General features: G+C 40.9%; 1 protein-coding gene across 1 annotated transcript in view; it reads right to left on the reverse strand.

Annotated features, from left to right (window-relative positions):
* Positions 1-15,072, reverse strand: part of LOC137439856 (rho GTPase-activating protein 20) — a 143,286-nt gene that overhangs the window by 69,421 nt on the left and 58,793 nt on the right. The window contains exons 7-12 of the mRNA XM_068136019.2: positions 12,139-12,216; positions 11,854-11,923; positions 10,990-11,163; positions 10,076-10,254; positions 4,381-4,542; positions 3,535-3,644 (exon numbers count right to left, since the gene is read on the reverse strand). Of these exons, the coding sequence (XP_067992120.2) occupies positions 3,535-3,644; positions 4,381-4,542; positions 10,076-10,254; positions 10,990-11,163; positions 11,854-11,923; positions 12,139-12,216 (773 nt within the window). The remainder of the gene's footprint in view (positions 1-3,534; positions 3,645-4,380; positions 4,543-10,075; positions 10,255-10,989; positions 11,164-11,853; positions 11,924-12,138; positions 12,217-15,072) is intronic.

Here is a 15,072-nt window from a genome sequence, read left to right on the forward strand (position 1 = left end):
TCAAACGTCAGAGGTCATTTCAGGTAAAAATGTGATAACTTGAGAACATCTGAATCGATTTAAATCAAACTTGGTACAAGTATTATAATGATGTAATAATGTGGGTGGAAGCATATCGGTCGACGTCATGACGTCGAAGAGTATCGTTCTAGTTCTGTTTTAGTATCAGCACATGTAATGTACGTGGTGGTCTAACTTCTTCAAGCACCGATTTGTTTGTGCTTCTTGCAGTCCATGGATTTTTTAACATTCGTTTCCAACAACACATTTAAAAACTGACAATCTTCTTCCTTTCTTTTTCACTTTCCACGACTCACATCCATAAAATTGCAACTGGGAATACCAGAACATTCATCGGCCTCCACTTGATTTGTTTTGTCACATCTTTGTCTTTCCAGATCTATGACAATCGTTTCATTGCCGTTCTCCCCAATGGCAACCGCCTATTAATTTCTCCTCTACATTCTCTACTCACTTCAATCTTAGAACACAGGAAGATGAAACTTTACTCTATTTCCACGTGATCGTCTCCCAATCTGAACACGTCGATCTTCTTATTTGACAATATTTTAGTCTTTTTTAGGTTAAAAATAAACAGCTTTTTCAATTTCCTTCTTCACTGTCGGTAGCAGTTGCTACCCTCACATCTTTACTGAATGAAGAATGCTACTTATATCCAATCCGATCAATCAAATGACACACGGCCATCCGATCGATGGCTTGTACAAGGCACGCAGGAATTAGTCACTTCACCCTTTGTGCATGCATGTTATTAAGAAAGATCACCCATACGTTTAGCTGGGGTGTACTTATTGAAACAACAGGTGGAAAAGCAGGTGCCATGTTATTTAATCTTGGTGGATCTGCCAATGAGGTTCCCTCCTTGAGGTTCCCACTCTTATGCTGGAAAGAAGGTTCTGAGAATCTTCAAGGAATGACTCAATGGAAGTCATGAAGTCATCAACATCTATTTTGGTAGTTTATGACTAGCAGGCCATTTCAAGGGAGCACATACTGCTCTTTCTTGGACCAAAATATCCTTCTGGTGATTGATACACCACGTGATTGAACGGGACTGTTGTACCAACTAACTACCAACCCTCGTCTCGCCATCACTGGAATAAGGAACAAGCTCTGACATATATGTAGTTGTACAATGCTTCCAGGACTACCAAGAGCAAGGACTATGAAGACAGTAGCATGATCAAAGTGAGGCTTTGACGAGATACTTTAATCGTAGCGGGGGTCTTTGTGAGACACTAGCTTAAAAACAGGAAGATAAGTCACATGCACAATATGAGCAATGTATATAAAGTCACATTGAGGGTCTCCTAACCTTAAATCAGCACAACGAGCCATATGAAGAACCTCCTTAACTAAGCTTTCTTCTGTTGGACTAAAGAGGGAAATGCCCCCTCAGTTGTTAACTGCAACAACCAATTCCACCCAGTAATCTTCCACAAATGGTGTTCTTCCAGTTCACACCTGTGTCACAGAGCAATGATGTTGAGGTGCCTTTATGCATTCTGGGAACACTACAACAGTGGATAATGATGGCAAAACGATAAGGAGTCATCTCAAGTATCCACAATGTCATATATACAGTACCTTTTGTAACAAAGAACTTTGGGGCAGATTTATCCACCTACATTATTTTTTCCCCACCTGACAGGACATACAGTGCATTCAGAAAGTATTCAGACCCCTTCACTTTTTTCACTTTTTGTTATGTTGCAGCCTCATGCTGAAATCGTTTAAATTCATTTTTTCCCTCATCAATCTACACTCAATACCCCATAATGACAAAGAGGAAACAGGATTTTAGAAAGTTTTGCAAATGTATTAAAAAGAAAAAACTGAAATATCACATATTCAGACCCTTTGTGTTTGTATTCATGTATTTGTATTTGTATTTTGTATAAGTATTCAGACCCTTTGCTATGACACTTGAAATTTAGCTCAGGTGCCTCCCATTTCTCTTGATCATCTTTGAGATGTTTCTACACCTTGATTTGAGTCCACCTCTGGTAAATTCAATTGATTGGACATGATTTGGAAAGGCACACACCTGTCTATATAAGGTCTCACAGCTGACAATGCATATCAGAGCAAAAACCAAGCCATGAGGTCGAAGGAACTGCCTGCAGAGCTCAGAGACAGGATTGTGTCGAGGCACAGATCTGCGGAAGCCTACAAAAAAATTCTCTGCTGCATTGAAGGTTCCCAAGAGCACAGTGGCCTCCATAATTCTTAAATGGAAGAAGTTTGGAACAACCAGGACTCTTCCTAGAGCTGGCCGCCCGGCCAAACTGAGCAATCGGGTGAGAAGGGCCTTGGTAATAGAGGTGACCAAGAACCCGATGGTCACTCTGGCTGAGCTCCAGAGATCCTGGGTGGAGATGGGACAAACTTCCAGAAGGACGACCATCACTGCAACACTCCACCAATCTGGGCTTAATGGCAGAGTGGCCAGACAGAAGCCTTTCCTCAGTGAAAGACACATGAAAGCCCCTTGGAGTTTGCAAAAAAGCACCTAAAGGACTCTCAGACTGTGAGAAACAAGATTCTGTGGTCTGATGTAACCAAGATTGAACTGTTTGGCCTCAATTCTAAGCGTCATGTCTGCAGGAAACCAGGCACCACTCATCACCTGCCCAATACCATCCCAACGGTGAAGCATGGTGGTGGCAGCATCATGCTGTGGGGGTGTTTTTCCGCAGCAGGGACTGGGGGACTGGTCAGGGTTGAGGGAACAATGAACGGAGCAAAGTACAGAGATATCCTTAATGAAAACCTGAAACAGAGCGCTCAGGACCTCAGACTGGGCCGAAAGTTCACCTTCCAACAGGACAATGACCCGAAGCACACACCAAGACAACGCAGAAGTGGCTTAGGGACAACTCTGTGAAGGTCCTTGAGTGGCCCAGCCAGAGCCCTGACTTGAACCCAATTGAACATCTCTGGAGAGACCTGAAAATGGCTGTCCATCGACGGTCCCCATCGAACCTGACAGAGCTTGAGAGGATGTGCAGAGAAGAATGGCAGAACATCCCCAAATCCAGGTGTACAAAGCTTGTCGCGTCATACCCAAGAAGACTCGAGGCTGTAATCGCTGCCAAAGGTGCTTCAACTAAGTACTGAGTTAAGGGTCTGAATACTTATGTCAATGTGATATTTCAGTTTTTTATTTTTAATAAATTTGCAAAACTTTCTAAAATCCTGTTTTCTCTTTGTCATTATGGGGTATTGTGTGTAGATTGATGAGGGAAAAATATGAATTTAAACGATTTCAGCATAAGGCTGCAACATAACAAAATGTGAAAAAAGTGAAGGGGTCTGAATAATTTCTGAATGCACTGTACATAACTTTGCCATTGATTTGAGAAGTTTAAGTTTGAAAGCATCCAAAACGACACCATATTTTGCTAACTAGGAATACAGACAGCATCTTACATCTGTAGACTTTGCCAACTCAGTGTAAGAAACAAAGTAAAGTTCGCACGACCCAACACGCCTGGGGCCACTTGCACTGACCATTTGGCATGCTCTTCAGCCTCCTCCGGAATCTGTAATGTCCCCAGAATGAGCCACTGCTCGTACAGCTCCAAACACAGCAAGCTTCCAGGGATGTTTCGAAGAAAATCCTGAAAAGAACCGAAAGGAAGCAAAACCAATAAACATCCTTTTATATCGGCTTCAAAAAAACTGGCTCTGGTTATGCAAAATGTCCCCAAGGAACTGGAAACGCACCAGAGGTCAAAGCAGTTGTGGCTGTATTTCTGCCTTATTATTTGCCTTTTGGGAAGTGGCCTCGAGTTTTGTTCCCATGTAGGTGAGAAGAATCGGGTTTAAGTGCTAAAATTATTCTGCAACACTTTCTATTTCAAAATTAGTTTGTGATAATCTATTTGAATTCGACGAAGGTGACACAAGATTCCCATGTCACGAAAGGTGAGGAAAGATGCTCCTTCCACTCCTTCTCCCAAACTATCTCCCTGGTCCTAGATATACGAGTCGGTTCAGCTGGCACTATAACAGAGAGAAGATTCAATGAGATTCATCTGCACCAGAAATGGAATCAGATTGTCCAGAAGTTGAAGTGACACCCAGCTCATTCCCCAGTTGGCCTTCTGATCACAGTTGTGATTTATTGTGCTCGACACACCAAACTACATCTTTACATCAAGGTCAGAAATGACTGGCAATGTTGCGATGGAGCGATGGCAAGAAGGTTGGAAGAATTCACACAATCCTATTTTACCATTATTTGCCTGTCAAAACCACATGACTTTGTGCAGCAATGACATCACATTGCAGAAGAAATGGCACTTGAATAATATATGAGATGAGAGTTAACTAGTCCAGGAGATGGTTGGGCACCTTGAAGACCGTCGCTATGACATGTAGCTGCTCTTCAGACCAGCTGATTTCCACTCCTGCCAGTAGTCTTTCACGGAGGTCCCGACAGGCGCGCACGTTGGCCGACTTGCGGAAAAGACCATTGGTGTGCGGCCCTTCCCTGTGCAGTATATGCAGCATTGACTGTGAATGAAGAGCAAAATGATAATTGTCGACATTTATTCAACATTGCGGTAACATAGGGAATATAAATTGATGAGAAAGTTACAAATACGTTGCTCGCTATTAGTGATAAAGTAGAAAATTAACACCGGGACAAAAAATAAATTAACAGGTCCCTTGGAAAGCAGCATTTTCATATTTTCAGGAATGTTGACTCAATGAAAAGGTTACATTGAAAATATATATTTAAATAATGGGATGAGCAGGTTCAATACTCGAAGGAAGTACGTATGAAATGGTACCGCAGGGCCAGAGCAGCCGTTTGGGCCGGCTACAGAAAAGTGCGCCATGTTCTGTACAAATAGGGAATTACGCCATATGTTGGAAGAATACATTCTGACCTTGGGTTCACAAAAAGGCAAGGTAATTTACCATATGTGCAATAATTTTGAACTGAACAGTCCAGCACCAATAAGGTGTTAATCAGCTATAACTAAACTGGAAAATGACAACTTCTGGGAATAATTGGATTTCCCAGATTGCTGGTTTCTGCACATCTATCAAAACCTCTTGTTATAAAATAACTTAGAGTGTGGAAGGGCTTGGATTAGTTTATGGTAGGAATGAGGTTAGTACATAGGGGATTATTTAGAAGATAGATTAGGTGAATGGGACGGCCAGTTTGACGTTCCCATACAGATCCCGTGATGCCCGTGTTCAAATCCCATGACATCATCGAGATTCATGCAAAACAACAAAGATCTTTCCAAATATGTCCTTTATCCTGCATGTGATTCATGTTCAAGCTCTTCTATGAGATTTAGGTTACATGCACTTCGATTAAAAATAGTTATCATTTTAATGAGTGTTCAGTAAGGAAAACATTTGAGAGGATTATTACAGTAGTGGGCAAAAATATTGGCACCCTTGCACTTTTTTCAAATAACTCACAATTTTCTCCAAAAATAAGTTGAAATTGACAAAAGTATTTGGTCTCCACAATTCATAATTTCACTGTTAATATTACAGAACCTTTGTTTTTGATTCAGAACTTAATATAACCTTTTAAATCAGAAAATAAAAAGAAATGGCATTGACAAAATTATTGACACCCGAGACTTAATATTTGGTAGCACAGTCTTTGGACAAAATAACTGCAGTCAAACACTTCCTAAAGCCATAAATGAGCTTGCTACACCTCTCTACTGGCAGTCTGGCCCACTCTTATTGTGCAAACTGCTACAGTTCTCCCAGATTTGAAGGGTGCCTTCTACGAACTGCTTTTTTCAGATTTCCCCACAGGTGTTCAATGGGATTTAGATCTGGACTCATTGCTGGCCACTTCAGAACAGTCCAGCGTTTTGTCTTGAACCATTCTTGGGTGCTTTTTGAAGTGTGTTTGGGGTCATTGTCATGCTGAAACGGAGACCCAGCTTTCTGACACTGGGTTGAACATTGCGCTCAAAAATGCCTTGGTAATCTCCTGATTTCATGATGCCATGCACACATTCAAGGTACCCAGTGCCAGAGGCAGCACAGCAACCCCAAAGCATCATGGAACCTCCTCCATGTTTAACTGCAGGGAAGGTGTTCTTTTCTTTGAAGGCTTCATTTTGTTTTCTGAAAACATAGAGATGATGTGCTTTACCAAAAAGCTATAATTTGGACTCATGTGTCCACAGGACATTCTCCAAGAAGGATTTTGGCTTGTTCAGGTGTTTTGGAAAACTCCAGTCGGGCTTTCTCGTGTATCTCTTTCAGCAGTGGCGTCCTCCTGGGTCTCCTACCATAGAACCCCCTTTCATCGAGTTAGCGACGAATGGTGCAAGTTGAAACTGTCGTTCCTTGTGTCTGAAAGTCAGCTTGAATCTGTTTTATCAAGGTGCTTTCTCTACCATTTGAACAATCCTTCGCTGCAATCTTTGATCACGTTTTCTCTTGCCTGCCACGTCCAGGGAGGATGGCTACAGTGCCATGGGCCTTAAACTTCCTGACAACATTGCATACGGTAGACACATTAACATCAAGGTCTCTGGAGATGGAATTGTAGCCTTGAGATTGTCCATGCTTGGCTACAATCTAGTGTCTGACCTCCTCAGACAATTCTCTGGTTTTCTTTCTTTTCTCAATGCTCATTGCGGTACACACAGTGACACAAAACAGCAGAATTACTCCTTTTCTCTATTCAAACTGGTTGAATGAGTGATTTTGTTATTGCAGGCACCTGCAACTCACCACAGGTGAGTTCAATTCCAAAGTAAAGGAGATTCACCTGCTTGAAATCTAATTATTTCTAACAACTTCGAAAAGGTGCCAATAATATTGTCCAGGCCATTTTAGGATTTCTGTGTGGAATAAGCAAAGATTTAGAAATTTTTCAGTTTTTTTTTTTGGTTGTTCCATTTCAAACCAAAGAAATACATACATGGATACCAAAATATATTTTAATTTCAAAAATTTTCTGGAGGAAATGGTGAATTATTTGAAAAAAGTGCAAGGATGCCAATATTTTTGGCCTCGAGTATACATAGGGGATAAACCACCGTTTAGAGGCCATTTTTCCCCGCAAAGCGGGGGTTGGCCTTTTCGGGAACCGTGGTAGTTGTTGTTTTTTGGTCCCCTTTTTGAAGCAATGTTTTACGGCCGGATGCCCTTCCTGACGCCAACCCTTTTTGCCGCCTTCAACGACAAACAGGGAATTACCAGTGAACTGGTACTCAATTAGCCGAACTCGGAAGGATGACAGGCTGAGTCAACCCCAGAACATATACATAAGGGATGATGAAATAAAAAAAGGGAGGATTGATTTGAGGGAATTTGGAGTCAAATGGAGATACGGTGGGGTTAGGAGTGGGGGTTGGGGGTAAGGGGTGTTATTTTTACAATCACATCACCTTGCCCATTTTTCCTTAATAAGGTCATTTGGTTGACATAAAGTTGACATATGCACATAATGTTGGCAAAAGCAAACACTGATTGCAGTTGAGAAGATAGAGTGGTCTTCAGCTGGGATTGTGCAGAATCACATCACTTCAATATGCAGGCTGTGGTGAGACCTCAGATTGTTTCGATCATTTCTTTACCAGGCGATGATAAAAACGATGATTTGTAAGTCTCATGTGCAAATTGCAGTCACGTATTTACATCCTCCCCCTCTTCCCTCCCAATCGCTTGGGGAGTACTTAACACCTGGTGGATGATGCCTGCCCAGGCTGCTTCAAAGATAAAGGATCAGACCTGAGCCTTATTCTCAGATTTACTGTGGAATGTACTGATGCTGGGCAGCCCTACTAATTGGTAGTGCCCATATTTCTACCCTGAGCACGTGAAGCAAAAAGTGGGGCTAACCAATTAGTTAATATCCGACTGTTGTCTGTCCACAAACGTCAGTTTATGATTGAGAAACAACTTATTTAAATTGAATGTTATATTCTAAAAATTCTAAAATTCTAAATTTTCTAAAAATTCTAAATAAAAATTCTAAAAATGGCCTCTAACGGTGGTTTTTTAAATTTTTTTATTCTGAACATGAATCAGAAAACAAACCTGCCATTTAACAGTACTTTATATATGAATTTGTCCCTAATCGCACATGCCCAGAGAGGAGTGAGATAACTTTTTTTACTCGGCCTACCTGGCTGACAGTCAAACAAAATTGAAAATCATTCCAAACAGGAAACTTACTGTTTTTAACGATGTCATAAAGGACACATACAACAGGCATGAAGAACTATTGTAATGTGTTCAATAAGGTGGTGTAATAGACACTCTGTCAATGGTGGTAAATTCCAGAATTAATATTTTTATACGACTTTTACACTCTTTATTTAATTTGAGTTGAATAATTATATATTTGAACACTGTTGAACACAAATCACCTTCTTGTCACTTCCATGAACCCCCAGTTTTGCATTACTTGGACATGTTAAATAAAGTGGTTTATAAGGGTGATGTATAAGACTGCTTGAATTGAGCTAAACTTCCAGAATTTTTATTCGACGATCTTTAAATAATTATTTCATTAAAATTTAAGTATACACCTGAACACTGTGCGGGGTAATGTGTTCCATGAAATCTCTAGTTACCTCCGCCACCTAAGGTGGACGGAGGTTGTGTTTTCACTGCTGTCTGTCTGAGATTGTTTGTGAGCAGGATATCTTAAAAAGTTATGGGCGTATTTGGATGAAATATGGTGGACAAGTTTGGTGTGTGACAAGGATGAATCGATTAGTTTTTGGTGAAGATCTGGATCCGGATACTGTACTAGAATTTTAAAAGTGATTTTTCACCACTGAGAGATGGGGCTAAACCAATATACAGTATAGCACAATATTTAAAACAAAGCAAAACTAGGTGGATGAGTTGGGTAGGTGACAGGAACAAGCCGATTAGATTTTGGTTAAGGTCCAGATGCAGATCAGTGGGAGAAAAAACAAAACGTGAACTGTTCAGCCGGGTGGAGGTATGCGCTCTACTGAGTGCCGTTCTAGTCTAAACAGTATATGAAGGTATTGTTATGTTTATGGGGGTAGGTTAGAGAATACCATAGGAAAGGTAGGATTGAATAGGAATAGTATGTACCGTGTGACGTGTAGGAGCATTTCGATGTGATAAGTAGGGAAAATGTAGCTTAAGGTTGTGTTTAAGTGTGCACCATATGAGGGGTGGTGCCGTGTTACGTGCTGAAGGCTGTGCTGTCCTTCCCCAGGAGGAGGATCTCGTTGAACACACAAAGAAAAGGATTGTGGAACCTTGAGACCGGAGAGAAAGAGGGCCGTCTACACCACTCGCCTCAATCCCGGGCGGCCGCGGCATCGTCAACGTGCTGTTTTGGGTCGCCATTATCGTTTCGGGCTTCCCGCCTGTGTGGCTTCGGGCTTCTACGGCTGCTGACATACCACAGGATCCATTTGGTCCAGTTGAGTGCCGGAGCGTGTCTTTTAATTTCTTACCTCACCCTGTGTGTGTTTTTGTGTCTGTATGGAGGATTCTCGCCATAGCCTTTTTTAACCACAGCACTTCTTTTAGTTATTCTCATTCCACATCCACACCTTGTTTTTATTTATTTATTATTGTTATGTTTTTGTTGTGTTGTTATTGTTGGGGTTTCGGAATAACCCTTGTGTTCGTGAGAATAAACGCTTTGTGGTTCTTCGGTCCCGCGCGTGCGCATCAGACCCGCCATAATTGGATCGCCTCGGGAGTTAAAGCTGGTTCGGCTCATCCGTCCACACCACCAGCTGTGGACAGGACAGTATTTATTAATTTCCATTAAAAATGGGAATGTTAAAGATGCATCATAATTTTGAAAATAAATATATTTTGCAAAAAGGTTGTACTTTGAGCTAAATACCATGACCTTAACAACTTTCATGGCATTGCCCCATGAGGGCCATCCTGGTCTTTTATAACTACCATGACAGCCCCCTGAAACCCCTGAGGTAGTGATAACCTTCAACAGGATGAAAAGTTTCCCTTTATGAATGCTAAAATAATCAATAATCCAGCCTTAATTTTCTGATGCGAAGGAGGAGGAGTTCGGAGTGGGAAATACCATGATAGGAGGTGGAGGGTTGTCATCTGGGCAAAGAATGGGCAGAGAAACCCCAAAGAGAGCCCCTGGTGTTGAAGGAGAGACAACGGGGATAACTAGGTCTTCCAACTTTGTAGGACTTCTACGGAATCTCCACTTCATGAGGGCGCGTTTACGTTTCAGCTGTTTGGAGCTGCAGTCTGCAGGACATGGAGTTTTCACACATTTATTGAAACATTATCTCTGACTCTACGATACTCGATTCTCACAATTACCTCGATTAATAATAAACAATAGGAAGATTGGAAACATTCAATCACATCAATTAAGCAGTATGATATAATATTGATCAATAAAAACAGATTAATACAAAAAATATAAATTTAAACAAACATTTTCCCCAATCAGTAGTTGTCATTTAAAGTAGATGGCCACAGAGAGCAGGTGGTCACAAGATCCTTGTGATTTCAGGCCAAATATTCACGATTTGTATATTCAGTTTTGGGCACAAAGCGCAGGTTTTTTTTGTTGATAAGAACATAAAGACAGAGTAATGTTGTTCAAAAGAAACTTTTCAATAATGAAATTTGTGATTCTGTAAAGCATTTTAGCCACAAACTACAAGTACATTAAAGTAACAGTAACAGCAACTTGAAGTATTTCCGCACAAAGTTGTTGACTGAATTTATCATTGCTCCAGACATTATATGGTAGGTTTTGTAGAAACCAGTGCAGATCCTAAAACAATATAATTATGAAAGGTTGCATGGTGAGAGAAATAAGAAACGAATGACAGAAAGCAGCGACGCAGGATCTAAAATGGTGGGCAGTGTTTGGAAAACACTGGCCAGTGCTTGCCAATCTAAAGATTAGCAACAACAACAACAATAAAAAGGGTCAAGACCAAGTTAGATGAGTTCCTAGCTCCAGCTTACCATCAGTTGGCCGAGGCTTGAGCATAAAGTGACACTGTAGGTTATCAGGCAAGCTCTCCACTGGGAAGTGGCCATCAATTGGAAACGTTTGCCTGCCGACATTAGCATCCTCCCCGAGCCTCTCTACGGCCTCACGCAGATGATTCATCTTGATGCTGTAAGGATTCTCGTGCCCTGAATAAGTGGGTTACATAGAGGTGATAGGGATCCAACATGTAAAGGAGTCCGCTGCTGACTCCGAGCGCTACTCAGCCAAGCCACCAATGCGCCATTGTTTTAACCTGTCTGTGAGGTGCTTCTGTGTCTTAGGCTACTCACAGACTATAAACTATAAATGCACCCTCTCTTAACCATGGCATCCAAAAAACGTTCAGTGGACTCCATATCATCTCCAGCATCATCTACTCCAAAGAGGAGAGTTACGGTTAATGATAACCCAGAAAGTGGACATTTTACATCGTCTCGATTTGGGTGAGCCATCAAGAATATGAGATCGGAACCACCAAAATGTAACGATCAAAGTCCCAGAAAGAACAGATAATGAAATTTTATAGTGAGACAGACTCAAGCAGAGGAATTGAGGAAATCAGAAAATCAAGCAAAACTTGAGGAAATCGAAGTTTCCAGAATTAGTTCCGTTTTGTTTGACTGGGAAATTTGTCATTTTCTGTTTCTCCAAAAAGTTTGTCCTAGCGAAAAGTGCTTGGTCCCAACCCATTTTATTAGAATGGGATTTAGCTATATTTATTTATCAAACAAACCTCGTGCTTCAAGTCTTCAGCCAGCATCAATTAAATAAAACAAATATGAAAGTGTTATTTGAAACAATTTGCCAATCACTGAAAGAGTTTCACAAGAACCTACCTATTAAAGGAAAGACACCATCTTCGCGCCCAGACCTCACCAAGAGCTGGTAGCTGTCAGCATGGCTGTCCTGCAAACCAACAATGAAAAAGAACCTATGGGGAGCAACCCCAAATCCTGTATCAACCCACAAGGAAAGTGACACTGTTGGACCAAGTGCGTACCCCGCAATGCATGCTTATGAGAGCACAAGATAATACAAGCACGAAAACCATGTGTAATTGGAGAGTACGTTGCAGTGGGTGCGTGCCTGCATGCCGGTCAACTAAAATGTATGACACTCACAGACATGCTGAAGCAGCGGAGTGCTGTCCGTGTCACTTCCTGGGCGGTTGTTGTATTGTTTACTGTGAGTGTTTTGGCCTTGTAGGAAAAAGGAAGAATAGAAGGAGAAATGAGGACAGTGTTAGCAGCTGCAACTTACTCAACAGGCCACAACTTCCTGTTTCTTTTGCATCTACATGGAAGGCAGGATTAGGCCTGGACCACAGGGGTTTAGATTTTATTTTTCTTTCTCTGCAGGGGTCGCTTCTGATACACCTTTCCATGATGTCCGCATGCACCATGGACACACAACAGATTGGTCTGAGCGGTCCAAAAAAACTTGACTTGCTTTCACAAACACACTCTGCCCCTCTTATCTGGGCTTCAAAGAGACAACCAAGGAGTCTCGTATAGGCCTCAATTTGGTTGAGCAAGTTTGTTTTCATGTCATTCAAGGATGTCCAGAAATATTTGGGCAATACCCCTGGGGGCTCAGTAGAATAAAGTGGTATACCACACCGACGAGAGGTTTAAAAAGTATCATGGTATTTTAAACCAATCTCAATGGTTGTTATAAGACATGGAAGCATACAGAATCATACAAACGTAATCACAAGACTTTAAACAAACAAACAAACAAAAAAAATCCTATTTTGGGGGTAAACCACCCCCCTCTCCCCTGCCCCCCACCCCTTTATATCCAGATTTTTCTGATGCCGTGAACAAACATTGGTATTAGTCAGAGAGCCTACTACACTCTATTTCAACCCATAGCATACAAAAGGTTTGACCCCCTAGAGTTGTTGGGGGTATCAAGCTGAGTAAAAAAAAGTATGTAAGATTGACCCCCCCTGCTGGAACTAGTCACCAGACCCCCCTAAAATGACCCCAATAATGGGTTATTTCAACCCATCTCATACATGGACCAAATTTGGTTACAATATAGTGTCATGTCAGGACATTACAAAAATGTCAAATCTAACAACTTACCCTGCTGGAAAGGTGATGTTAGACCCCCCGCAAAGTACCCCCCAATAATGGGTTATTTCAACCCATCTCATACATGGACCAAATTTGGTCACAATATAGTGTCATGTTAGGACATTACAAAAACATCAAATCTAACAACTTACCCTGCTGGAAAGGTGATGTTAGACCCCCCGCAATCTCCTATTGCATATACGAACCAAATTTGGTCACGATGTACAAATATAACAAATCTAACGTTACCCTTCTGGAAAAGGTGGGTGATGTTAGACCCTTCCTCAAAACAATCTACACACAATTATATATATATTATACCACAATCCATTGTGGTATCTCTGTCAGAGTCCATCTGTATCTGAAAATTAATATCACAAATCAAATAAAGTCAGCATACACTACAAGTGTTGGTTAATGAAATCAGCATACACACTACAAGTTACAACTACAAGTATAGAAGTTTGATTTAACTATTAATCTCCATTGTAAGAGGCTTCTGAGCTTTATTAGTTAATCTTTGTAATAAGATTAAACATTTTAAATTATCAAACCAATGCATTTCAAATAATGTTTGATTGTTAAACATTTTAATATCCTCTAATGTGGAACAAATATCAACTTTGTTATCATTATTAACCAAAAGAAGAGGGGAATGTCAAGAGGAAAACATAAATTCTTCAGATTAAGTTTCCATACTTACTATATGAAAGCATGTTGCTTAAAAACTGGAAAATCTAGAATATGCAGTTCCTCAAGGAGGGGCTCGTTCAGTATCTGTGAAAGTTAAATACAAAATGTATTTGCTATTTGACCATATAATGCTCATGAAATTTAGGATAGTATGCCTACAAGTCAATCATCTCTGATTGGTTTCATTCAGGCTTCTATTATTATATTATATTTGATCATGTCATGCTATTATAAGTGCATCAACAATATTTTATTGGTTGTCCTCTATTGGCTTCCGTAGTTTACAAAAAATATTACCAAGGAGGGCCTAGCAAGGTCATTTGCATACTTTTACTAAACTAGGGGCATTAAATGATGATGTATGTCAATGTACAGACATGTCTTAAGCTGTTAAGTTGTTACATTTGATAATTTGTAATATCCTGATGACATGATTGTGACCGAAGTTGGTTCATGTAAACGATGGCTTGAAACAGGGGTACTTTGGGGCCGGGGGGGGGGGTCTAACATCACCTACCCAGCAGGGTAAGTTGTTAGATTTGATGTTTTTGCAATGTCCTGACATGACACTATATTGTGACCAAATTTGGTCCATGTATGAGATGGGTTGAAATAACCCGTTTTTAGGGGGGGGGGGCACTTTGCGGGGGGTCTAACATCACCTTTCCAGCAGGGTAAGTTGTTAGATTTGATGTTTTTGTAATGTCCTAACATGACACTATATTGTGACCAAATTTGGTCCATGTATGAGATGGGTTGAAATAACCCATTATTGGGGGGTACTTTGCGGGGGGTCTAACATCACCTTTCCAGCAGGGTAAGTTGTTAGATTTGACATTTTTGTAATGTCCTGACATGACACTATATTGTAACCAAATTTGGTCCATGTATGAGATGGGTTGAAATAACCCATTATTGGGGTCATTTTAGGGGGGTCTGGTGACTAGTTCCAGCAGGGGGGGTCAATCTTACATACTTTTTTTTACTCAGCTTGATACCCCCAACAACTCTAGGGGGTCAAACCTTTTGTATGCTATGGGTTGAAATAGAGTGTAGTAGGCTCTCTGACTATATCAGGTTTCATCAAAATAGTGTGAGTAGTTTCAGAGATACAACAACAACATGCATTTTAAAGGCCATTTTCCCTGCTAGAGCGGGGGTTGGCCTTGCGGTCCCCATGACAATCTTCTCCATTTTGCCCTATTTTCTGCATCTCTCCTTGTTAACCCCCTTGCCGCATTTCTTCTTCCACCATCTTTAGCCAAGTCTTTCTCGGTCTTC

The sequence above is a fragment of the Myxine glutinosa genome, chromosome 14, assembly GCF_964187855.1.
Source record: "Myxine glutinosa chromosome 14, kmMyxGlut1.1, whole genome shotgun sequence".
Classification (NCBI taxonomy): Eukaryota; Metazoa; Chordata; class Myxini; order Myxiniformes; family Myxinidae; genus Myxine; species Myxine glutinosa.